The sequence below is a fragment of the Varanus komodoensis genome, unplaced genomic scaffold, assembly GCF_004798865.1.
Source record: "Varanus komodoensis strain SLA01 unplaced genomic scaffold, ASM479886v1 scaffold3, whole genome shotgun sequence".
Classification (NCBI taxonomy): Eukaryota; Metazoa; Chordata; class Lepidosauria; order Squamata; family Varanidae; genus Varanus; species Varanus komodoensis.
In genome coordinates this window covers 303,884-330,523 of record NW_025335761.1, presented here as the reverse complement: position 1 = coordinate 330,523, position 26,640 = coordinate 303,884, and the positions used below count along the sequence as shown (strand labels likewise).

The 26,640-nt window shown below is 39.4% G+C and overlaps 1 protein-coding gene across 8 annotated transcripts in view; it reads left to right on the top strand.

Annotated features, from left to right (window-relative positions):
• NAV2 (neuron navigator 2) overlaps positions 1-26,640 on the top strand; it is a 332,059-nt gene that overhangs the window by 198,294 nt on the left and 107,125 nt on the right. For all 8 annotated transcript variants that reach the window (XM_044436703.1, XM_044436702.1, XM_044436706.1 and 5 more), the window contains one exon: positions 18,802-18,924. In XM_044436703.1, coding sequence (XP_044292638.1) covers positions 18,802-18,924 — 123 coding nt within the window. The remainder of the gene's footprint in view (positions 1-18,801; positions 18,925-26,640) is intronic.

Below are 26,640 nucleotides of genomic sequence, written 5' to 3'. Positions count from 1 at the left end.
GGTTTAAAATAACGTATGGTGTAGCGAAAGTGGAGAGGGAACCATTTTTCTCCCTATTGTATAACACAACCCATACTCACCCTATGTATCATAGAATAGTAGGGTTGAAAGGGGCCAAACACCAGTTACACCATCCCACTCAGATAACTGTCTAGCTTCTTCTTGAATGCCTCTAGTGTGGGAGAGCACACAACTGGTTCCATTTTCATGTTGCTCTGACAGTTAGGGAGTTCTTCCTTGTGTCTAACCTGTACTTGGTGTACTGTAGTTTAAGTTCATTTTCCGTGTCCTACAATCTGGGATGAGTGAGAGCTCTTTTCCTTCTTGTTTGTGACAGCCTTTGAAGTACCTGTAGAGTGTTATCATGTCACCTCATCGTTTTCTCTTCTCAAGGCTGAACAGGCCCAGTTCTTTCCGCCTCTTGTCATGAGACTTAGTTCCCAAGCCCTGTATAGTCTCTGTTGCCATCTTCTGAACCCTTTCCAGATCTTCAGCACCTTTTTAAAACCCGTGTACCCAAAACTGAATGCGGCATTCCAGGTGAAGTCTGACTAGTGCAGAGTACAGGTGAGTGAGTACTTTCTTTCTGGAAGTGATACCTCTATGCATCCCAAAATAGTGTTTGCCTTTTCTGCAGCTGCATCACAATTGCTGACTTGTATGAACAGGAGTCCTCAAACTTTTTCAACAAGGGGCCAGTTCACTGTTCCTCAGACTGTTGGGGAGACAGACTATAGTCTGAAAAAAATGAATCAGTTCCTATGCACACTGAACATTAAAAATTAATTAAAATTAAAATAAATTTAAAAATTAATCAACATTTTAAAATTAATTAATTAATTAATTGAGCTGTTACAATTTGGTACATGCACAGGCTCTCTGCTCAGTTTCTGAGAACACCTGTGCTGGCTTAGAACTTTTGGACTCACTCAGAAATTGTTTTCTCTGAACAGGTCCAAAACCTCTGAGACGGGCTGGATAAATGAGCATGGCGGGCCGGATGTGGCCCGTGCACCGTAGTTTGAGGACCAATGCATATTAAGCTTGTTGTCTACAGCAATGCAGTTGATTTTTTTTTTTTTTTTTTTTGGCCTAAGTGGAGAATTTGGCATTTGTCCTTGTTGAATGTCATTTTATTGCTTTCTGCCCAGTATTCAAACTTGTCTTGGTCACCCTGGATCTTCTTTTTGTCTTCCGGAGTGTTAGCTATCCCACCCAGTTTTGTTTCATTCACCAATTTAATTATTGTTCCCTGGAATTCCTTATCAAGATCATTTGTAAAGATATTGAAGAGTATTGTTGCTGGACTTTCCGGCACCAATTATCCGACAGGCAGACAAGCTAATTGCAAGTCAATTAAGTGTCTAGAGATGAGACTGTGAGCAAAGTGTAAGCATTATTTCAGTGCACAAAAGAAAGCACAGACAAAAGGGTACATGCCCAAAGCAGTGTTTCATTAATTGTCCCTCAAAACAATCATTATATACCTAGGTAAGCAATCAGGTTACCTAATACACATTCGATATATTGCTCCTATGCTGAGTTCAATTCAAAGTTTCCATTCTTCTCCAAGGTTTGTACATCACCTGTCTATCCCTTATCACCCTGTTATTCACACCAGCCCAACCTGGTCTACTCCCTATGATTAACAAAGCACTTTGCAACTTTCAGAGAAACTCTGACTAGTTCTAGCTGGTTCATTAAATGTTAGTTCAAGGCCATTGCAAGATGTGGATTACATAAAGAGTATTGTTCTAAAGTTCTCATTTGTGAAACTGGAATCCCACCATGGCTCCTTTTATGGCTCCATTGTGTCAGTGTTAAACTATGGTGGCAGTTGGGACAAGGAAAAATATGGGCAATGGTGAGTTTTGACAACAGTACTGGTCCCAGAACTGAGGCCCACTTGTACCCTCTTTCCAGGTTGAGGAGTTGCCCTTGATGTTCACTCTCTGTGACCTATTTTGGAGCCAGTTGGGATCTACCTAATAGTAGTTATGTCAAGCCCACATATTGCTAATTTACTTAGTAGGATGTTACTAAGTAACTACTATGTTACTACTAACTAGTAGTACTACTACAAGTTACTACTACTAACTACTACTAGTTAGTAGTAGGATGTTAGGATGTTACTACTAACTTTGTTGAAGGCTTTGCTGAAGTCTAGGTACATTATGTCTGCTGCATTTGCTCTGTCCATTTGGGTGGTAACCCAGTCAAAAATGAGAGTAGGTTAGTTTAGCATGACTTATTCTTATGAAATCCATGTTGGTTTCTGTTTATCAAATTTTTCTCAAGTGCATACAAACTGATTTTTAAATGATTTGATCCCGTATTTTTCCAGGGATTGATGTTAGATCGACTGGTTCCCCAGTTCGTTTTTCTTCCCTTTCTTGTTGATGGGGACCATGTTAGCTCTCTTCCAGTTGTCTGGCACTTCTCCTGTTCTCAAGGATTTCTCGAATATTATATATGGTAGCTCAGAGAGTTCTTTTGAAAGTTCCTTTAATATTCTAGGATGAATTCGGTCAGATCCTGGAAATTTGAATGCATCTAGCTCTTCAGGGTACTCTTTGACCATTTGTCTGTTGATCCTAAACTGCCATCCTTCCCTTTGTGTTGCATTTTCTCTTCTGTATGCAGATTGCATTTCCTCTTCTCTTGTGGGAGTAGGCTGAGCTAAAGTAGGAATTGAGCACCTCTGCATTTTCCTTGTCATCTGTTACCCCTTTGCTAGACATATTAAACTGTTGTACTCCTTTTTCTTGTGTTTGTCTTTTATTTTGTATATAGCTAAACAAGCCTTTCTTGGTGTTTTTGGCAAGCCTTGCTAGTTCAGAATTTGCTTTAGACTTCCTGACTCTGTCCCTGCAAGTCTTCACTTTCTGTTTATATTCTTCTTTTGAGGCCTGACCTCCCTTACACTTAAGACAGATAAAAGGAAGTACTTCTTTACACAGTGTATAGTTAAACTGTGGAATTTGCTTCCACGGGAAGTGGTGACAGCTGCCAAACTGGACGGCTTAAAAAGGGATTGGACAGAGTCGTGGCGGAGGAGGCTCTCAGTGGCTAGTAGTCTTGCTGGCTGAGTGCTATCTCCTTTATGAGAGGCAGTATTTTAAGAGTGTTAAAATAAATGAACACTGCTTGGCCAGTTCAGAATACCAGTAAGATTAAACAGCTTGACTGAGAATAACTGAACCTGATGTAACTGAACACTGAAGAGAGCTGAAAACTCTTCTTATACATCATGTATGATTGTATGTTTTACAAATGATGAATAATAATTTGTATTATTATCTATGTTATCATTTCCTAATGTGTAGTTCATCTAAATTGCTTTTTAAAATTTTGGATCTGGTTCATAGATAATTTTGTTAGCATATTTTGAATATTATTGCATTTGCTAAAGTATTTGCCTATGCATGTCTCCACACTCCATAAAGTCTGTAACAGTAGATACGGATGCTGTTTGCTTGATCAGAGCTAGTTCCACATTTGCTGAAGGGGGGAAATTATTTCTGTGGAAAAAAGAGAAGAAAGTTTGTATTCTGCCATGCAAAGCAAGGTAGATTATCAAAAGTTTGTGGTGGGGATTTTATTGTGTAGTGGAAAGTGATGAGTGTGTGTGCATGTACGCGCAGGTAGGGGTTCATGGGAAACCTATGCTGTTGTCATGTGAGTGAAATGATTTAAGCTGTAAGAAACAGTAACATGTATTTTCTAGCCACTGCCACTAGAGGGAAATGTGATCACAAACCCTAACCAGTGGAATTAACGAGAAGGCACATTTCAGCTTTCCATTGTTTGATGATTCAGTGTAATAAAAACAATTTTGTCTTTTCAGTACTTATTTCCTTGCTATGCCTGAACAGGATAACAGAAAACCAGGCAGTTATTTCATATTGAGCATACCTAAGGTATTTTTCAATCGTACTTCAAACCAAAATGCCTGATAGAGCTTTCCCCTCCCCTTGAGGTCACTGCAAGTTTATTTGCCCCTGGCCAAACAGACAGATGGGTGGATGCAGTTTTATTGCAAATTTGGGAGATACTGGGCGGAAATGTTTTTGACTCTGGAGATATGTCAATTTATTCCTACTGAAAATTCCTATTTGCACTTTTTAAGAACAAGCAAGAACTCCCACATTCTATTATGAGGCAAATGTTAAAATTCCGTTTGTCCTAGGATAGATTTTGTTTGGTCAAATAACTATTATGTGATCAGGGAACATTTTATCCCAGTCTTATGCTCCAAAGTCTTAAGAATTAGTATGTTTTTTGATAGCCTTACTGAAATTACTAGCTGAAAACCACCAAGAACCATAGTTTACCTAAAGATAGGCACCACGTGGCTTTGGTTTTGGACATGCAGGCCTCACAGCTAGATTTACATACCTGCAAGCCTGGTCGGAATCAGTGCACATACACTTGTAAACTGGTGAGTGTGCAGCGTGGCTCTCTCATTTTTGGCTAGGCCAGATTGCCCCATCTCCCTCCAGGAAAGTGCCACCTCCAGCTGCCTTCCCCATGGGAAAGGCTGGTGGGGAGGGAAGCATTTTGCTTGGGCACAGCTGTTTGAAAGTGCCCTGAATACCTCCCAGCAGCAGTGTGTAACAGCCCTTGCACTGTCTTTTCCAAGGAAAGTGCTAGGAGATAGCTCATCGGTGATAGAGCTTGCAGGCATCTTGAGCTCTTGCAGGCATGCCATGGAACTCTTGCTCTGTTGTTCCAGATGAAGTAAGTCTGTGGAGAGCATGTCCAGCCTTGCTTGAAAAAGCCTGAGAGCCTTTAGGCAGCATTGTCCAACATCTTATCCATTGGCCTTTCCTGTGGAGAGGTTAAGGGAAATCTCCCCATTTGGGTGCCATTACTTTGAAGCATCCCTGAATGCCTTTATTCAGCAACATTCCCACACCTGATTTCCTGATATGGGTCAGGGAAGGGTTGCTTGGTGGTTGCCAGTTTGGTCTTCGTGGTCAAGGTTCTTCAGGCACCTTGGCCACACAGCTGCCAAACAACCTCCAGTCTTTCTTCCAAGCTTGAAGCTGGGGAGGTGCTAGGAGTCACCACACCAACTATCAGGACTATTCCCATGCTCCTTTGCAGTTTTGCATTGGGAAGGAAGGCTGGCTGTTCATTATGAAACTTTGAAGCCTTCTATCCAGGATCAAATAACACAAATATATACTATGGCAAATTGCTATGTGGTGGTAAGGCAACTTCTTTTTACATGAAGTGTATTCTGTGTAGCCTTCATTCATCGCAAGATGGTAAGCTAGCAGGGTAAGCACCATAGCTGGTCCACCCTCTTAAAGATTTGTGACACTTTCAGCTTTAGAAAGTATCTCGCGCATCACGTTCATTGACACTTATGCTAGCAACTTCTGTACATTTGTATACATTTAATGTGTCCAAACACTCATTTCCATATGCAGTAGTTTAAAATGTGTGTATATAGTCCATGGTTGGCTGGACAGACTGAGACAAATTGCCTCACGCGGCAGATAGTGGGGAACTGCAGTGGAAGCCTCTTAGCTGTTCCTCCCTGACTCCCTGGTTAATCCCATCTGTTGGAGGACAGATCGGTATGTGCCACACAACTTGACTTGTGCCTCCTGAACTGCCTTGCTGCCTCAGGTGTGGCAGAGAACCCATTGCCGGTGCTAAAGGAAGATTCAGCTGCCGGTATAGTAAGCATCTGTATAGAGGATGGTGTGCCATCTTGTCCTTTGCCTCTGGTAAAAGCATATCTTGAGCCAGTTCTGATATATTCTAACCATGTGAGAGCCCAACCCCATGGGTTCTTCCCCCCTAATTGGTACCTTTCCTCTCAGCCAGATGCTGATTGGGTATGTTTGGTCCTATCCAATAGTAATGAATTAGTTTATTAATATTTACATTTGGCCTCCACTTGTGTGAGTTCACACCCCAGGGAAATAGATGCCACACAGCTGAGCATGCTTGTGAAGGAGTCCTCAGAGAGAGATGGAGGAGTTGGACATGCATGACTTAATCTTTAGTTGGGGAAAGTTCCTTAAGTGACATTCCAAGAATGTGGCAATGTATCCTGGACAACTCAAGAACATTTTCTATAGGCTCTGTCTAGTGATGGGACCCTTACAATGCTAATACTAGGAAACTATTCAAATTTTTGATTTCTATCCAGTGAATGGGACTTAAATTGGCTACCATTGGCTACAACCCCTTCATGCATCCATATTCAGTGATCCATTTGCTGTTGTTGTTGTTTTTGTCTCAGTCACCTTTCTCATGGGTTCTTCCCACTTAAAACATTGTTTACTTTTGAGAATATATGCAATCTATAAAAGAATTTCATAATGTGATGTAGAACACATTTAAGGTATGTCATGACAGCTTCTTTGATACTTGACCAAAGTATAGTGTATAATTAAATTGGAAGTTAAAACACTGACTTCCCATTTTGTGTTGATATATCACAAAGTAAGTTGGAAGGAGCCAAGAAGGCCATCAGGTCCAACCCTCTGCTGTTGTAGGACACCAATTTACACCACCCCACTGTTTACAATATATGCTTCAAAGGTCTTCAGATAATTGAGCACTTTGGCCTTATGACAACAAAACTCTGCAAGAGAGCTGATGGCTGAACAACGCCCTGCCTAATTTCACTCATCTGATCCAAGTTTGTACAGACTGAAACTTGGAATGACCAAAGCTAGCTAGTTATTTACTTCTTTGTTTTCACTTAAAGGCAGTGCTTGTGGGCAGATTTCACATTCCACCCTTTGACCAGAACGTTAACAGGAGATGATGGTCAGTTAAGACTGATGGGTTAACAAAATATGGAGAGAAAAATATGGTTTGGCACAAAAGTTTAACTAGGAAAACAAAATCAAAGAAAAGCAGAAGTCTAATAAATTGATGACTTAGGATTCTAGTAGATCTAGAATAATTATGGAACCATACTCTTATTTCTTGGATGTCACAATCCATATTTTAACACTGTTGTTCATAAGCAGTGTTGCCTTGAAGGGCAGCATATCTTCCTTAAGATTCCCAGGTGAACTTCTAAATTAAAATTCAATTCTTTCTGCATTCCATTTGGAAAAATAACTGGGATCTCATGAATGAGTCCCAAAAGCCATGGCTTTTCAATAGCTTTAGCAACGACTATTTTAATTTTATTAAACTTATATGACAGGTCAATTGTCCTTCTAGCCTTGTGTGTTGTTTCTGTTTGTGTAAATGTGAAGATAGTGGCCATGATTTATATGGATTGGTCCTTATGCCAACCATTATGATTGCCAAAATGTAGCTTAGATCATTTGTTGTTGTTAGTCACGAAGTCATGTCTGACCCATCTCGACCCCATGGACAACATTACTCCAGGCCTTCCTGTCCTCCACCATCCCCCGGAGTCCACCTAAGCTCACACCAACTGCTTCAGTGACTCCCTCTAGCCACCTCATCCTCTGCTGCCCCCTTCTTCTTTTGCCATCTATTGTTCCCAGCATTAGGCTCTTCTCCAGGGAGTCCTTCCTTCTCATTAGGTGGCAATAGGCTATCAAAAAAGCCTACATGTGGAGCATCCAAATGGTGCCTCTCTTTGAGTGCTCACAACTGCAAACATGGCATCTTTGCCATACACTCCCCAAGTCTGTGCTTGTAGTGTGAACTGGATCAGACTGAAGGCCTGTCTAGCCTAGCATCCTACCATGGCCAACCAGATACCAGTGGGAAACCCAGAGACAGGAGATGTGTGCTTCTGCTTGTGCCACCTTAAGTGACTTGTATGCAGAGATATACTGCCTTTGTTATTGTAGCTAATATGTAGTCCTCTGGTAACCCTGGATAGCTTTATCATTTTTCACTGTTTTGCTAAACCAAAAACAGCTCTGTGTTCTTTGATGGGAGAAAGTATTATACACCTTTTGCTAATAGGTAAGGACTGGATTACCATATTAGGCTGAGAAACTGAGTGCTGTAAATTGAAAACTGTTAACTGATGAACTTCAGGGTCTGAAGAATGATTCAGTTAACTGTTCAGCATATAATTAAACTATGGAATTCACTGCCACATGAAGTGGTGTTGTCTGCCAGTCTGGATAGTTTTAAAAGGAAATTGGACAGATTCATGAGGGAGGAGCTATCAGTGGTCACTTGCCTTGCTGGCTATGTGCTCTGCTTTTATCAGAAGTGGCATGGCTGCACACACCAGTTGCTGAGGAGCTTGGGCAGAAGGAAGTCTTGCATCCTTCCTGCTTGAGGGATCCTGTGGGTAGCTGCTCTGCCACTGTGTGGATTAGGTGCACTCGTGGTTTGATCCAGCATGGCTTTTCTTACATTTTTATTCTGTATTTCAATTTCTGCTGGTAAGAATTAGCAAACATTTGAGCTATGCAATTTTCTTTTCCAGGAAAACTTAGTGGCCATGGCTTTACTCATGATGCTGAAAGGCTGAAAAATGACAGGCATTCCATGTATGCCTGGCAATAGATGAACTAGCACAGTCTTCCCTAACTTGTTGCTCTCCAGATATTTCGGAGTACAATTTACAGAATTCCTGCTGCCTCACCATTCTGTGAAATATGTATGTGAACAAAAAGCTGTCATAGTTCATTCTAATAAGAACTGTTACATTTATTGTAAAATAAGCATACAGTTAAGCATAAAACAACCACAAAAAACAGGAGACAAGTCCTGAAATCCCAGCAAAGTCCCATTTGAAAAAATCAGGCCACATTTTCCATGCATTCAGAAAGAGTATAATCTACACTCCACCAAGATGCTTATCCCAGAACAAAGGTGCCATGACAGAAAAGGCCAAGCTCATTTCTATATCTTTTTCACCTATTTTTGAAAAGGTCCTCTGTTCAGACCTTCTTCTCACTGGATCTTGACAATGACTCCCACAAACTGGCCACAGAAAAGCAGCCAAAGTTTGGAGGACCTTTTTAATGAATGTTCTTAGAAGTGAAAAGCACAGACATCCTTTAAAAACAGAACTTAGGAGAACTTTGCTGTACTATACAAAATCCCTGTGGGACTAGCCAGCTGGCAAAATGAGAGAAAAGTTCAAAAGTTTAAGTTGCCAAGGGAACTCAGAAGCAGTTGGTTTGCACAAGTAAACTGGGAACAGAGGAATGGGGGAAGGCTTTTTTTGCCTAGGAAAACACAAGGTTGAATTTCCCTTTGTGGTAAACCCCATTTAATCTTCTATTAATAACAGTTGCATAAACAAAGCTTGTAAACTGAATGTAAGAGTAGAAAATGAATGTTATGACCTCTCCTTGCTGTAGAATACCTCAGCCATAGACTTAAGTCTTGAAAGATAATGAGAGAGACAACAACCCAGGAATTATTTTAATTGATGATTCATGACTAACCCATTCATTAATTAGGTGTCTTCTGTTTGGATCTGGAAATGGCAGTTATCTCCCTCTGTTCTTCTAAGCCATGCTGAGGTTCAGCCATTAAATCATTTTGAGGAACTACAACTTTACACCTTTGCATGGATATCATAAAGTTCCTGTGGTTCCTTTGGATTAACTCCTCAAAACAAGCTAACATTTCTCAGTATGTCCTTTACACTTTGGGTATTATCTGTGAATGATTTTATTTCATTCATTTGCTACCATTTCATCCCATCCTTTCAACAGTGTTCTCTATACTATATGATTGGCTACTGCCAACTCTGAGCAGCCTTTGTAGGTTTTCAACTCGCCGCCCCCCCCCCCCCCCCAATCCATGAGAGATTCCCTGCTGGTCCATGGGGAGCCACATCCTGCTCACTATGGACCAGCGTGGGGCTGGCTGTGCTCCAGCACCTCTTCCTCAGTTGGCATCACATTCACAGGGTGTGTGCCGGTGCCACAGGTGGGACCAGGGAGGGGAGAGACAGTTTGGTATTTTGTTCTTTTGCTGGCATTTTTTGTTGCTAAGTTTCTGGTTATTTTAGAGGAATTTCATTTCTTTCATATTGTGTTTGGAAGCTAATACACATAATACTGTATTATGTGTGTGGTGCTTTTTGTTTCTGCCTCAGTGGTCCCCAAGGTGGTTTTCCTGTTTCTGCCAGTCCCCAGCTGTGGAAAGGTTGAAAACCACTGATCTATGTGCTGTGAATATCCTGATTCTGGCGATCAATCTGATATTAAAGGCATTTCTACAGAGGCTGCTTGAAAAGTTGGCAACCCTGAATTCTGCAGTGCTACCTTCCCCAATCTGTGTCTTCCAGACACGTTCAGACTGCAATATCCAGAATTCCCAGTCAGTGCCCTGCTGGTTGAAAATTCTGGGAGTTGCAGTCCAAATGCCCCTGAAGATCACCAGGTTGGGGAAGGCTGCTGTAGTGCGATCATTAGAGCACACTGGCTCTAATGATAGGCAGATATGAAGCAAAACAGGCTAGCGGTCAGCTAACACACTAGAGAGAAGCGTGATTTGCATTTGTAAGTGGATAAGTCTTGGGGAAGGTGCATACCCATGACTATATGAGGATTTAACTGAAGCTGTGTCACTGTGCAATAAATCTGGACAACCAGTCAGTAGAAGAGAGGTCTTCAGTACTTGTTGCAACTTGAATATGTGCTAGAGTTTCTCAGACATAGTCATAACAGGTCTGACAAAGTGGCTAAAGCCTAAGTTAGTTTTTTAAAATTATGACTAAGAGCTTCCTGATTTTTTCTCTGCAAAGGTATGATTTCTTCAGATCAAATGGACATGGGAAACCTATCTTCTCTGTTATCTCTGTTGTAACTGGTTCCCTTATGAGTGTGCAAATATAACACCCATGGGCTGATCCCCCCCACCCCCAGTTATATGTGGGCTCCTGGGCGAATTCTGTATGCCCAGTGTCCATGGCCTTTCTGCAGTCCTTTGTAGGAACAGCCATGGCACAAGCCACCAACAGCCCCTGTCTATCAACAGTAGAGGTAAGAAAAGGAGACTCTATTGGAGCTGGACCCACTTTCCCCAAAATGCAGCATTCCAATGTTGTTCCCTCATATTCATATTCTGATTAGGAATCAGAAGAGCTGCTGGGGACAGAGTTCTTAGCTGAAATGACAAGACTAGCATATTTAAGAGAAGCCAAGAGGCTGGTAAAAACTGGGCCACATCTGGTTCTGGAGAATAGGTTGTTGAACAGGCAGAACTGGGGACAAGGGGATGTAACATGGTCAGTCCAATAGTCTGGTATCAGATCAAAAGAGCAGACCAACTGAGTAGCATCCAATGGTTCTGCTCTGTGACCCACAAGCAGCAGGAACCATCCTGAGGGTGGGGCTAACTTCTTGTGCTATGGATCAGCAGCTGAAACAGAAGAGTACTTGGAAGGGAAGGGGGCTGTTGCATGGTGAAGTCTTACAGGTGCTCCCATACTCTTCACAATACTGGTCAGAGTGCCTTTAATTCCCCCTCCCTTTGGAAATCCAAGTTGCAGGTGTTTCCAGAATGTTTGGATTACAGTCTGGCCATTCAGATACTTGGAAATGGTGACAGCAGCAGCACCCAGGGAGTACGACTATGCAGCCCTTGTGGCCCCATTTTTGTGCATCTGGCCAGCATTCTGAGTGTGCCAGGAAGAACAAAGAATATTAGAATCCTTCAGAAGCCATTAATAATAGCAGTCAAGAGCAATGAGTGGGAGATCTAGGACATACTCTTTTGCTTGCTGGGGAACTCTGGGACTTTCTTCTGTTTAAGCATGTATGAGATTGCCCTGGTATTAACTTTTTTAAAGCATAAGAGGACAGCATCCCCCTGCAAAGACATGAACTTTGATCCTGAGAATTGTGGCTAATCATATCACTAATAGTCCTTATTCACATGTAGAACAAGCATTTTCATTCCTAATTTCTGTGTTTCTGCTCATTTAGAAAACCTTGCCCTATCTATCTTCTTGGAGTCTCAGTAGCGTATTCCTGAGAATATGTATTTTGCCTTGTCACATAAATCCTAAATGGCTTTATCTGTCTCTGGCAACTAACACAGTCGTAGCAGCAAGCCAGTAATCAACAGATGGAGCAGAAGAACAGAATATAAAACATGTTTCTGGTGTTCTCCTATCACCTGTTCTAGCATATTAAGCTTCTGGCCTGTTGTCTAAATATTTTAGGCAACTGTTATTTCTTTAAAACACCTGTCAGTCCTTTTTTAAAATTATTTTTGAGGAAGTACAAAAGCACATTATTCATTGTTCTTTACAATTTTATTTTAACAAGTATTTGGATATAAATAATGTTTATGCCAAAATGCTTGTGCCCAAAGCTGGTAGTTACTATGACATCTGTAGGAAGCTGAAAGTTTTTTACCATGAAGATGCATTATTCTGAGTGCCTTTTCTTTGTATGTGATGGAACTATCTAAAAAGGCAAAAAGTTAATTTAAGATAATGAAAACAAAAATGGTAGCTGTGCCAGTATTGCACTGTGCAGATTTTACTCGGATTATGCATACTAGGCTTTTCTCCCTTTCTCTTCCCACCCCTTATTTTGTGGGGGCTGACGCTCTCTAACACACTCTGCAAAAGTGCTCAGCCACTGATCCAGAGCAACTCACCAGGAATGGAAAATAAAGGTCAACCATTTCCTCAAACAAGCTTATTTTTGGCATTATCTGACAATGGCATACCATGCAAAGTTAATTTCATCAAATGTAACAGTAAATAAGAATTGCAATGTGATAAAGATGCAGAAATTTTTCCCTGTAGCTTAAGCAGCGATTACTTGTCTCCTCAGAAATAAATCCGACTGAGTTCTGAGGGGCTTGTGCCATGTTAAGTAGGTACAGGACTACAACCTGAGTCAGGTTGCCATTGTAGCACATGGGAAGGTTAGGCTCCTTTTGCTCCTTAACTCTATGCAAAGTCATAGTGAAAATTATTTGAGACAATACAAATGCAATTCACTCACATTGTTACTTTCCCTGGTTTTCTGTAATCTATTAACCGGCTACATAATCCATAAACTTGCTCATAGATTATAGGCCTAGATTATAAATCCAAAATTCCATTGATTTAAGTGGAGTTATTTAGTTACATTTTTAGCTTTCTCGCTAAAATCAACCATATTTCAACATACTTAACTTGGGTTCCATTTTGCTGTACTGCACTTTAATGTACACCTAAGATTTTTAAGTGCTTACACTTAAACGTGTACCATTTGAATTCAAGAAACAAGTGTTTAAAAGTGTAAGTGTATTGTAAAAGAGCATTTATCAGAGAGCTGTAGCTCTCTCTTGAATTTACCTTTGAGGACAAACATTGTTTGTTCGCGCATAAGGCTCATTGCTCTTTTTGAAGCCCCTTCTTACACTCAGTGCTATACCGGCAAATGCAAATACTTTTAGCCCGGTTTTTTACGTAACCGCTTTTACTTCTTGCATTTTAAGGCTGGTTTCTGTGAACTCCTCACAAACAAATGTTACCATGAATGAAGGACTTGAAGCAAGCCAGCTTCTATCAGTGCCATTGAAACTGGACTCCTTGTTTATGCAGTGCAGAGAAAAGTATTGTGTCTTGTCCCTGAGGACAAAGCAGAACTGAGAATAGCCTGTCCCTCGTTTTAACTAGCTTAGCAACAACCTCTTTGTGAAGCCCCTGAGGGCCAATTGTCTATTGTCCTTGAACCCAGTTGAGACTTACAAAGCTGACTTACATCTATTACACTTTTTTCTTTCCTTCCTGATGCTTGTGAAGTTTAATAACTGAGTCAGGCGTTGCAATCAGATTTTCTCTGTTGCAACTGACAGTACAACTAAGACCAGTGGTTCAGAAAAGAGGGGCAGAAATAGGCTTAGTGTTTCTGCGGACCATGATCTATTTTCTCCTAGTCATTGCAAGATTATTGATTTAGGAGAAACTACATTCAGGTTGCCTGGCATTTCCCTACCCCCCTTTTCTTGGCAAAGATGAGCCTCTGGGCGAAAAGTCAGTGAATAGAAATGAACTTCGCAAAACTAAAGGACATATACAGAATCTTCAGATAATTTGGTCACTGCTGTCAGATCTGCAACAGAAGGACCGAGAGAAAATAAGTCTTCATTCACGGCTTAGTGAAGTATGTTATTTCTCTGAACATTTACAGAAGGTATCAACTTCATTGTTTCCCTTTTATTTGTTGCACATTTGGATAGTGTTGTCAGATTATATAGAAATTATATAGAGGAAGAGAAGAGGAAGAACTAATTGTTTCAAGGGGATCATGCATTGTGTCACCATATCGGATATGAGGATGGTTTTTTCTTCCTTCAATATTCATAGGTTTATTCATTTGTACTACAGTTAACAAAAAGAGCTATAAAAAATTGAACGTACACACAGTGGTATGTTAAAAACAGTTTATATTTGCATGTGTTTGGACTTGTGGTGGTGGTGCTTTTTTGAGGGGGGAGGGGAGGGGTTGTATTTTATAGTCCAGTTAAATAGTGGTATGTAATTGCTGCCTAATTCAGTATGATCACTTTAACCTATCAAAATAAATGATGCTAATATTTATTTTACCATTTTTAAACAAAGTTTTTAATATAATTTGTCAGAGCTGCTCAGTTGTATTGCATTGTCTTTATTTTATATGCATTTTTGTTAAGAGGGGGGGAAAACCATTCAAAACCTTTTCAGATATGGTAATAGTGTCTTAACTTCCATGCACTGAAAATAGTGACACTATATTGGAACAATAAATGTGAATGTGCATGTGTACAGGAATGTGTGCATGCCAGATTTAACAGCTGAAAATATTCACTAATAAAGCCAACATTTTAGCTGATCTGAAATGTTACATGTGAGTACATCACCTTGTTATGCTATACCCTCAAATATGCCAAGGTAACCTTGTTTTACTGTTGAAGCTGTTAACTTTGCAGGTAATGACATGGAATCTGACTTTGTCCAAACCATATTGAATAAACAGCAAAGTAAATTTTGTTGTTTGTTAGTTTGACTCAAACTAAACTAGTTATAAATTAGTGCTACTTAAATCAGTGGAATTAAATTAGTCAAGACTAACAATCTTAGTCTGGCTTTCCTTTTAAGTAACAGAAAAGCCACTCTTTATCATCGAGTGCAAAGTTGTAAGGGGTGTGTGTATGTATGTGCATGAGTTAAGGCAGTCTTTTTTTTGCTGGGACTTCTCACTTTTCTTTAACTCTCAGCTTCCAACTGAATTTTCTGTCCTCTCCAAGTGTCTAAAATGTTTTCAAAATCCCTCTATCTAATCCTGTCTCAAGAAATGAGAAATGAAACCACATGTTCTACTAGTCACATTGATCCAGTTGAGACTTATTTTTTTCTTGACTTGTTAGTCAGTGTGCTTTGGGAGAAGACAGTCCCCCTGCCTCCACACACAAATTCCACTGGAATAAATGAAGGGTTAAAAAAATATATTAAAACTCCTTTTCTCAATGTTAGTGGAAAGTTTTTTGAAGACCTTAAACCTTCTTCCTTTGAAGTGCCATGGTCTTGATCTGAATCAAGACTGTGCATGCTTCAATATGCTTCATCTATAACTCTAATTTATATCTGTGTTTATTCCCCAGTTCTTGAACTTTAAACTTTAACACTTTCCTGCTATGGCACAAGTCCATCTCCTCTTCCCATTGTAGTTTGAGATGCAAGCTATTGTGCAGTAAGATAGGCAAGGCTATGTAGAATTTTGACTTGCCAAAATCACCTAGTAAGCGTAATAGTAGAATCAGGATTCAAACCTGCATTTCCTGCACTCCAGTCCAGCATTCCAGCCACTACTGCAAGGTGAGATCAAACCTTATGAATGGCTTAGCTGAATATAAAGCTTGAGTACTCAGGTACTTAATTTGACAGAATTTAAATCCTGCATTTATATTTGGGGATTTTCTAGCATGTCCAATGAGCAGACTGGTACATGTGGAATTAGTAGACTTGAAATAAAATTTAAGGTCAGTCATGTATTTTCTGGGTTTCCTTGTGGAAGTTCCATCTTATTTGCTTCTTGTTTCCTAAATGAGAATAATAACTTGCTCGGCGTGGTTGTTTTTGTGCATTTAAAGGATGTTATCACACATTTGAAAATCGCTGTATAAATTAGTAGAAAAATAGTACCATCCCTTTGGGGTAGGCAAGCATATTGTACACATGTGTACCTCCAAATGAGATAGTTTGCTTTGCATCTAGTTCATACCTGGGAAGCTGTGCCCAGAGCTTCATGAGTTTCCTTCATTACATTTTATACTGCACAATATCCAAAGAGCTATGGACTAACATGACAAAACATAATATAAAACCTTAAAAAATTGGAACAGATTGAAAACAATTAGCTATAGAAAATAATAAGAATTATAAGAAGTATTAGAACTGTTATTGAACTGTAAAAACTGATGCCCAGGTTGGCTTTTTTCCCTCTTTTGTGTCCATCCCTTTTGTGTTATGTTTTATTTGACTATAAGCCTGTGGGCAGGAACTGTCTTTTTTTCATTGATTATAAGTATGTAGCCCACTCCTTTTGCCTGAATTGTGGAGTAAAATGCTTCAAATAATTAAATACCAGTTATTAAATGCTAAGTTCTTTTTGAAGCTCATTGTCTTCATTTCCAATCCCTGTATTGTTCTTTTCTGCTAGAACAATAAAACCCTAAAACTGATAAATTAATTACTTAATGTAAAATTGACATTTAAGAGGAGCAAAGCATCATTGAGAGGAGATATAATTAACAGAATCAAAATCTTTTTGGCACAAGTTCCTGCAGAATGCCATTTTCTTCAGACTAGAAGTTTGAAGTTTGAATGTCTTATGCAAAAAGATATAGATGAAAGTTTAATGAGAGTTAGATGAGAGTTTAAAAAGAGATTATTTTCCTGTGCAAAAAGAGTTATAATCAATGAAAACAAAGTAGCCTCACTAGCAACGTAGTCTGATCATCTTATTGCTTTAGGTACCAATTATATTTACATATTTCAAATCTTTCCTAAGCATATATTTTCAAGAGTTTGGTCATTTGCCATGCCTTGGTGAGATCTAGCTGCTGCTGCTTTAGAAGTTTAAACACTGAGGAAAATGAGCCCTCTTTCCTTCTGTGGTAGCAAAATGTTCAGAACCAGAGGCAATTGTGGTGACTGTGTTCACACTATTATGAATTTCTAGCACAGTGGACTTCAGCCCAATCCCAGTGAAATCCAGGATGCATTATCTTTCCAGATCCATTTGATACCCGCTATGACCTTCTGTAAGATTCACAGGGGCCCTTTTCTAATCTGGAAGATTTGATCTAGAATCCAGCATCAGAATTCTGATATTTCTGGAATTTGGTGGAAAGCATAACCATAATCACTGTTCCGTAAAAGTATTATCTTGCTCAAGGATTGTTTGGTTTCACCCACAGAGTTGCTATTGGATAGCACAAAACAATAATTGGAAAACTTAAATTATGTATATGCTCACCAATAAAGGCATCATTTTGCTTTCATTCACTGGGAATTACACCAAACTGCTATCTACAAGCAAGAGATTAAAGTGTGGCTCTTTGAAGAATGTTCCTGAGAACAATTTTCTCACTGAAGGCTATAACTAATCACCAGTTCTGACAAGGCCAAGTGGTTTACTGTTCAGGGTCCTTCTGCAAGATATGTGTTGTCTGAGATAAGGAAGGTCCTGTTTCTATTTGCCAGACAGCATTCTGGAAGGCAATGCTTGTTTTGTTTTGTTTTCCCATGACTGAAGCCCTTTGTGCTGATCAGATTCAGTAAATAATATCATCACTCCCTGGTAATATTTATTTATTTATTATATTTCTATCCCTCATTTTCCCTCCAATATAATTCTCTTACACCTTTCAATGTTATATTCACAAGGACCCTGTGAGATTGGGTTGAGTCTGTGACTGGCCCAAAGTCATCCAGTTGACTCCATGGCTGAATGAGAACTAGAACCCAGATCACCTGTGTCCCAGACCCCTACTCTTAAGCACTTCACTACATGGATGCATCAATATGTATAAATACGGTTTTGATAGTTACAGATCTCGTATTTTCAAATGATGGTGCATTGATTTGAAGATTATGGTGTTTTGCTTTCTAGAAGTTCCTCACAAAAGGGATATTGATAGTGCTTATTTGCTTTTTCAGAAGGCATATAAGACAGTAATGTACTCAAATGTATATACATAAAACATCTCTGATTTTCCAAATCTGATTGATTGGAAGATTGTATAGAAAACCGTAAAGGCGAGATGTAATAGTGACACACATACCTTCATAACAAGTTACTTATGACTACAGCTGTGAGCAAAATGCTTGTTGCACCTTAATTAAAACTGATATGCCAGATTAGTCAGTGAATACACAACAGACCAAATTAGGTCCAAAGGCCTACAGCTAGCTATATTTGTTCCAAGGAGTACTATAGAAGAGAGAGCTTTTAAGTGGTTCCATACATCCACACAAAGATGATTTGAATTAGAAACAGTATATAATTACACACCACATCAGCAAGGATTTTCTCAAAATGAAGAGCATGCAAGAAAAGACTTGGTAGAAGCAGGTTTTCAACACATGCTTAGCTAATCCATGCTTTATAAACACCTGCCATAATTTAAGAATAAATCTATTATTTATGAAGATGTCTTCAAAATCAAGGCAGACATTAAAAGAATTAACAATCCATTCACATGTGGAATGTTTTTCTAATTGTTGACATATATAGAACATATATGCTATTACAGTAGATATAACAAATAGTTAAAACTGGTATATTTTAACATTCAGTTTAAGTAGATTATACTGTGCATTATTTTGGTAAACTTGCTAATAGTTTACCAAATAGTTAACATTTTTCTGGTATTTTAAAGGTACATGACGGATGGTGGATTGGGCCTTTACACACGAAGGTTAAACAGACTTCCTGATGGGATGGCTGCTGTACGGGAAACTCTGCAACGAAACACCTCCCTGGGTCTGGGTGATGCTGATAGGTAGGCCTATATCACTTTTTGCTTTTTTCCAGGTCCATTTGTGTTCCAGTTCAGACACAAAACAAAACATGGGTGTAACTGTTGAAAGGTGTGTGAGTTCAGCAAAATATTAAGAGTTCTAGCTCTATTATGTTGATTCATTGTCATAGAGTGCATGCAGTCCCAGATAAGCTGTTTTAGTATAATTATGGTAAAATGTTTTCTGGGTAACAAGAAAAAAGAAAATCCTGTGGCTATTGTCTTTCACTAAGCCAGAGGAATTTGTTAAGTTTGAACAGTTTAAAAGTGTATTTTAAACATTCCTAGTGCCACCTTCATTTTTATTTGGACAAAGTTATATTATTGATATGTATAAAACATATATGATAGGTGTTCTACTCCTAATAACTAAAGGGAGCTGGAAAGAAAAGTTTGCAGCATTTTAAGTTTAAACTTTCTGTTGCTTATCAAGTGATACCCACTGAACTGATAAATCAAAACTTGGCAACCATGATTAACAATTGTGCCAAATTTCAAACAGTTCCAGTAAAAATTGCCATGGGGTGTACAAGTTTAAAAGTATGATGTGTTATGATTCATAGGAGATTTTTTTCTACCAATACAGTAAGACTGAGATGCTTCACAAGGCAATATAGGACCAAGAGATCCCCGCCCCGCAGTACACCCCATTGTCCATCCTCCCTATTTGGATTTGGGCCTGAAAGTCCAAGGGAAACGGTGGGTTCTGGTGGATAATTTAGAGCTGGAGTAACAAAAGTACAGGCAGTCCTCATCGGGATAAAAGAACAGAGACTCAGAGAAAGGGGTATGCAGTCATTTAGTCTAGCAACTCTTATCACCCAGATGTTCGTGATAATAAAGGTCATGCATCTGCACAAAGGAGTACACATATATTATCTCAACAGTGCTCTTTTCCTATCGATAAGGCAGGTAAGCATAAATTGTTGTTGTTGAGAAGAAAATGATGCAGTATTTATTGATCATTGAACAAATGCTTAAGTTGCTTTATCCACTGAATGCAGATGACAAGACTAAAAGATAGTCTTGTCTAAGACTGCTTGGAGTGTTTGTGACAGAGATAAGATTTTTATCCATCTTACAACCCTGATGCTACATTTTCTCAGAATAGTAAAACACACAATGAAGAACAGTGCAGGTAACTTTAGTGTAAGAAGACGTTCATGGTGGAGGCCCAGAAAGCTCAAGCAAGGAAACACCATACCCTGGAATCTGCAGCCAAACTATGTGAACATACTTTTTGGGCATGATAGCAATCCATAAGGTCTTCAGCATGAATGGAAAACGTTTCCTGAAAACCACACCAAAGGATAAGTTACTTGATATTCTAGGCTAGCTCCATTCCTCCCAATACCCCAACTCAACCTGTGATTTTGTTTCAGTTTTTAGTTTTGAAAATCCACATAAAGGGAAATAGTGTTACAGTTCAAGCCTGGCTGGATTTTTCCCTGTTTTGGGTGTAGTAAAGTTTTAAAAAGTAAAAGCCTAAAGGAGGCTACAATCTTGTGGCAGGAGAGCAAACTCTTAGATTTTTGTCTCTGTGTGCACGTATCCTTTTAATCTGCTGTGAAATAAAATTGCAGCAGCTGCTACTTTTTCATCTCTCCCTTGTCTTTAAAAGTGTAGTAAAAGTAACTGTTTCTCCATCTCTTTCTCACTATATTTTCTATATACATATAAGAGGAATTTGTAGAGAGATGCTTCAGTGCCCTGCTTTGCCAGGAGGGTCTCCTGGCCTTTACATTGTATTCTTTCCAGCACCAGGTCAAGACTTTATTTTCCCAGTTTAAATCAAAATTAAATTAAAGCTTGTTCTAAATTCTGTATTTCACTGTGTGGTGCTGGTGCTGGTGGTGGGGAGATTAGTGCTTTTTCAAAATGGTTTGTGAGACCTCAGCACCATTCTGAAGATCATGAAAGTAGATACCTTGATTTGATATCTGCATATAGGAACAGCCAATTTGTGGGCAGGACATTTCAGCTCAGCCCTACTTATAATCAAACATTATATGTAATTCCTGCAAGATTGTTCTGGAGATTGCATTTTATCTCCCTTTTTAAACTGTGTAGAGCTGAATAGTTTATATAGTGGTAACCCAAGTACAGGCTTATAGCTAAGATATCATCAAGCAAGCTTTGGCTACTGGGCAGTATAGAAATGTAATAAATAAATAAAATATCCCCAATGGAGCTTTGCTGTGTTTGCAGCTGCTAAGCTTACTCCTGCTAACTCATTAGTTGTAAAAGGAATAAATATTTCTTTACATCAACTTGTGCTAGCATCAAATATGACCCTCACAAGATTAATTTCTTCCTGTAGCAGAACAGCAGATCCAAATGTGGAAAATTAAATTAATGCCCAATTGTTCAGTTAATGGGGATCATCACATAAACAGCTGAGCTTAGTAGTTTGTTTGTGTGCAGATATGTGAACCATTCATTTTGGACAACATCTGAAATCAGTTTTTAATTTAGATTTTTTTTGTTTTAAAAATATAAAATAGCCAAAAATAGTTGTATCTCTTATTTATTTACTTTGTTGATCATGCCAATTTGGGTGTGAAATTTTATTCTTTTCAAATTGTAGGGTAAACTAAACACATGTTGTTGCAAGATGCTTAAAGAGACCAAACATATGTATATTGGTATAGTTACAGAGTTCTACAAATTAATGATCATTTTCCAAATCAAGGGGCTGTATCTAATATTTAAATCCCATTCATTTCATTATATGCACTTGAAGTAGTGCTAACAATGCACATACTCCATTGTTCCAAGGCCTGCCTTAATCCCCTCATGAGGACTGAATGACCTAGCTTGAATGACAGAACATCCCATCATGGGCTGAGAGCCGCAGTTGGTTATTATGCTGTCCAAACCCAGTCCAGGTCACCCATAGTTTTTTCTCTTTTTAATCAAGCCACTTCAAGAACCCATGGGCTGTGCTACCTTTTTTTTTTAGCACTGGTGGGTTATCCTCACAGCATAATTGATAATACCAAGAGAACAAGCCGTTTGGCAAGACCAGCAAAAGCCTCTTGCTGCCTTTTCTGAGTCGGCCATGTTCACCACCAGAGTTAGCTGGCACTAGCTGGCACTGGCTTGCCCTATTAAACCTCTGAGTTGTGGCTTTCAGTCATGGCAGGGAGGCCGTGATGACTCATTCCTGCTACCCTGTTCCCAAGGATATCACCTGGAAGACTGGGGAGTGAGAGAAGGAACAAATAACCTACACAGGGTCTATTGGACTAGCTGTGGGTTATTCACTGAACAACCCACTTGCTGTGGCTTATTGCCAAGGAGGGTTGTCATGATGTGTGACCCAATCCAGTAACTTTTCTTTTAGGCAAAGTGAGGCATGCATGTTGCCATGCTCTAAGAAAGGGCAAAGATTCTGCCTAGCTAAATTGTATTGTTTTGCAATGTTACCTTGTAAAATATCCTGAGAAAGCTTTGCCTTGAAACACTGTCTAAGAATTTTTAATTAAATAAATGAACTATAGCAACCACTCATTAGCATTTACTTGATGAAAGCAGTTTGATCATGTCCAGCTCTAAGCAGATTTGAGTGCCTGTGGGCAAGACATGCTCAGTGGTCTCCTTTCCTCAGGAAGTCCATCTTCTCACCAGCTGCTATTGCTCCTCAATGTAGTGAGTGGGCCAGGCACTCACTTTTCACTGACTTCCCAAAGACCTCTGTTATCGGATTCTGAAGAGAACACTGAGGGAGATGAGATGGGAGGGCAGGAGGATCAAAGGGGACAGGAACCTTTGAAGCTCCATCCAGGTTGCTGCCTGGTGTTTCCCAAGTTGACTGTGAGAGCAGGTCTGTTTTGGAAGGGTGGGGTTTGGAAGGGTTTCAGGAGAGACCAGCTGCCTTATCTTGTTCCTGACCCTGTGATGAGGCATCCACAAACTACCCAGGAGTGAAGCCTGCAGCATTACTGAAAGGGAAGAATTGGGGGAACATTTCCAGTTGGCAGCTCAACACCCTGACCATGAGTAGGGACTTGCTAGAGGGCTTTTAGAGTTGCATTGTTTTATTAGCTGTGAAGCACCAGTAAATGCCTGCATTGCAAAGAACTCTCTGGTGTTTTGGAGCTAAGAACAAGAAAGGAAGAGTCTGGCTCATCCAGCATTTTCATTATTGCCACCATTTGATTGATTGAAAGGCAGAGAGGCAGTGATTTATTTATTTGGAATATGTGTATGCCACCCCATTCACATAAGTGATCCAGTAGGTAGTGGCATCCACTACTCCTCATGCGGATTACCTCCATAGTCTCAGCCAGAGCAAGAGGCAGGTATATAAACAATGTGCAAAGTTGACAGGTGGAAAAACTATAGCAGTTCTTGTCAGTGGGCCTCTGCTGGAGTTTGGGGCCTTAAAGGTGCTCAGCTACACCTACCTTTCATGTTGGTCCTGGGATACACAGCCTGTTTCCCAACAGATGATAAACAGGATTAAGAAAAAGGGAATAAAAATAGTATATTCAAACTGGTTCGACTAACTCCTTTGTAGTATTGCTAGTTTATACAATAGATTTTCCCATTTTCGCACAATGGAAGCTGGCTAGACCTTAGAAATCATGGCAGTTATAATTCTGGTTCATAGCAGAAAGTGTTTATAATTCATCATCCTAGCTGATAGGTTGCAATTTAATTTAATTGTAAAATAGCCCACATCTTGATAGCTTAGACTCAAAGGTGCATGTCTTTAAAGTAAATGTGTAAGAAATTTACTTAAGTAATATTTTTATTATTTTTTAAATTTATTTTTCGATTTATATCCTGCCTTTTTCCTACAAAGGGCTCAAGGCAGCTTACATCATACTCCTCCATCTTATCCCCACAACAACAACCCTGTGAGGTAGGTTGGGCTGAGAGTCTGTGACTGGCCCAAAGTCACCCAGTTGGCTCCATATGTAACTCTAGGTATAGGTATAGGTAGATATGTAGAGTTCACTTAAATTCCTATCCATGCCCCCATGTTGTAATGCATGTTTCTGCACACTCCCATGAAGAAAAGCATTTCCTGCGGCTGAAAAATATTGCAATATCTTGTCTTTTGACTTAGTGTTTAAAGAAATTAACCATTGCTCCCTGTAAAGTTTATACAAGTCAATCATTGTATGGGGTTAGCAAAGACTGGGAAACTTGTTTGGATAAGCAAATATGTCTTGTAGATAAACACCTGGTTGATAAGTAATAAATAAGACCTTTGTTTATGATTCCTTCCACGGTATTATGCCCAATATTGAATCAGAAGAGATTGAGAGATGCTGAAAGTATGTTTCTTATACTCCAAATACAAACAAATAATTTTGAACACCATAAAGGTTAATATTGTTCTGGAATGCTAAGAGAAAAAAAAACCTGGTAGGATATAGGAAACCCTAACTCTAGACCTAACCCTCTTCAAGTTTTTCACATTCTGAATGTTGCAAAGCAGTTTTCTAGTTTAAAAAAAAACCAACAACATAAAAGTATAAATTCTAGTTAACATGTATACCAAGGCATATACTAGGAGGAAATGCTTGCAAAAACATCTACATGGGGAAACATTATGAAAATACAAAAGAAATTGCATGAGCTTTTAAGGAAAAAACCCATAAACTGATGATGCAGGAATGGAATGGAAGGAGCATGTGGTTGAAAAAAATGCAATCATCATAGAAAGTAAAACCAGTTGAATGCCTGGATGGGAGACTGTCCTGGAACCCAACATATGCCAGGCATTGTACTTAACACATAAAATAAATAAATATAAAAGATTATTCCAGACCATTTTCGGGTCATACAGTCCAGAGAATGTTGATACTCCAAACCCCCAAAACGATCCAGGGTTTGAAAACACTGCCCTATGAGGAGAAACAGAGAAATGGGCATGTTCAGCCTTGAGAAGAGAAGACTGAGGGGTGACATGATATCACTCTATAAGTACTTCAAAGTCTATCACAAAGAGGAAGGTCAAGATCTCTTCCAACTGATACAAGAATGTAAGACACAGAATAATCCATTCAAGTTGAGACAACCCAGATTCAGACTGGATATCAAGGAAAGTTTCCTCACTGTCAGAACAATACAACAGTGGAACTAGTTGCCTGGAATGGTTGTGGGCTATACAGTAGAGACATTTAAAAAGAAACTGGACAGCCATCTGAGTGGGATGGTGTAACCTGGAGTCCTGCAACAGCAGGGGGTTGGACTTGATGGCCTTCATGGCCCTTTCCAACTCTACTGCTCTATGATTCCTAAAACAAATGGAATATAGGCACTTCAAGATGTGCTTGCCTGTATCATTCTCTGGGTTGTGCGCATGGGCTAAAAAGGCAAATGGGTAAAACAAAATTCATTCTACCGTTGACCAATTTCAGCAGCTGCACCGTGCCACAGTAAGCTAGTTAGTCTCTGAAGTGCTAGAACATTCTTTTTCTTTTTTCTGACATAGTTTAACATGGCTGCTCTTCTGGCATTTGTCTCCAAGTATTTGTTGACATCCTCCCCCTTGGAAGAGATCCCGTGTCCAAAATTAGCCACCAAAACTGTACTATATGAGTATTTATAGTTACTGCAATAGAAAAATCAAAGGACCACTTAAATGTTCAATCCAGCAAATCCTACTCCTCAGCTCACTGTCTGATTTGGTTTTTATCAGCAAGCTCAAAGAGCAGCCCCTCCTCCCAAAGAAAGGCATAGGTTAGACTTCAGTGCATGGAGATAATCCCTCTAGGCCTTTGAATGACACCATTTATCTTGCAAATCAGTTACTGTAAGAATAACAAATGGGATTCCCATCAGAGTCCTTTAAACTCTGTGTTTTCTTGCATCCCAGAAAAAAACTGTTGTCTTGTTAGTCACTAGCAATGACAATAGAAAACACCTTCCTTTCATAGCTCAGATTTTGCAGTATGTAGGCCAGTCCCTAAGGTTCTGCTGTGTGGTGCTACCACTTTGCAAGCATCAAGACCTTAGCATTCCTTTCAGTGCTGCAAGGGACCGGTAATCATTCCCACAACACTTAGATCCTTGATGTACTCTGACACCCTTCCCCCCTCCCCCTTCCCAGTTTCAACATTGAAAAGAAGGCTGAATAGCTTAAGGGGTTTTGCGCTTCCCAGTAGTGCAGCACCCATCAGAGATGCCCCCACCAACCTTTCCAGCTCCAAACTTGTGAACAGTTGAGATCCTGATAACCATATAACTCTTGGTTTAGCTAGCAATTGTGGGCTTTTGTCTACTCCAAAAAAGCAAGAGGAAAAAAGGTATATTTATGTATTTATTATTACTGTTCTGAAGCATTATTCCTTAACCTTCAGGTCAAAGTGAGAATGTCGTTTAAAACTGCTTGAGTGAGTTCCATAGACTTGAGTTTCAATTTTTTTAAAAAGAAAGAGCAAAAACCAGTCAAGAATGCACATTTTCTCCACATAATATGATACAGTGACTCTAGCCATATGTTGGCAAACTGAGCATGATTTACAGCATCCTATCAGTAAGAGACACATTAAATCAGTACCTTTTAAATAAGTAATGAAAGAATTAACCATAATAGGAAGCTTGCAGAGAGGTAAAATAAAATTCTCTGTGGTTACAAAATTCCAGAAATTGTACAAATTTAGTCTTTCTATTAAGTAGTTTTTCAAACTTTCAGTAAAGTCTGGGTAGCAACAGTACATGAATAAAATAAATAATTCC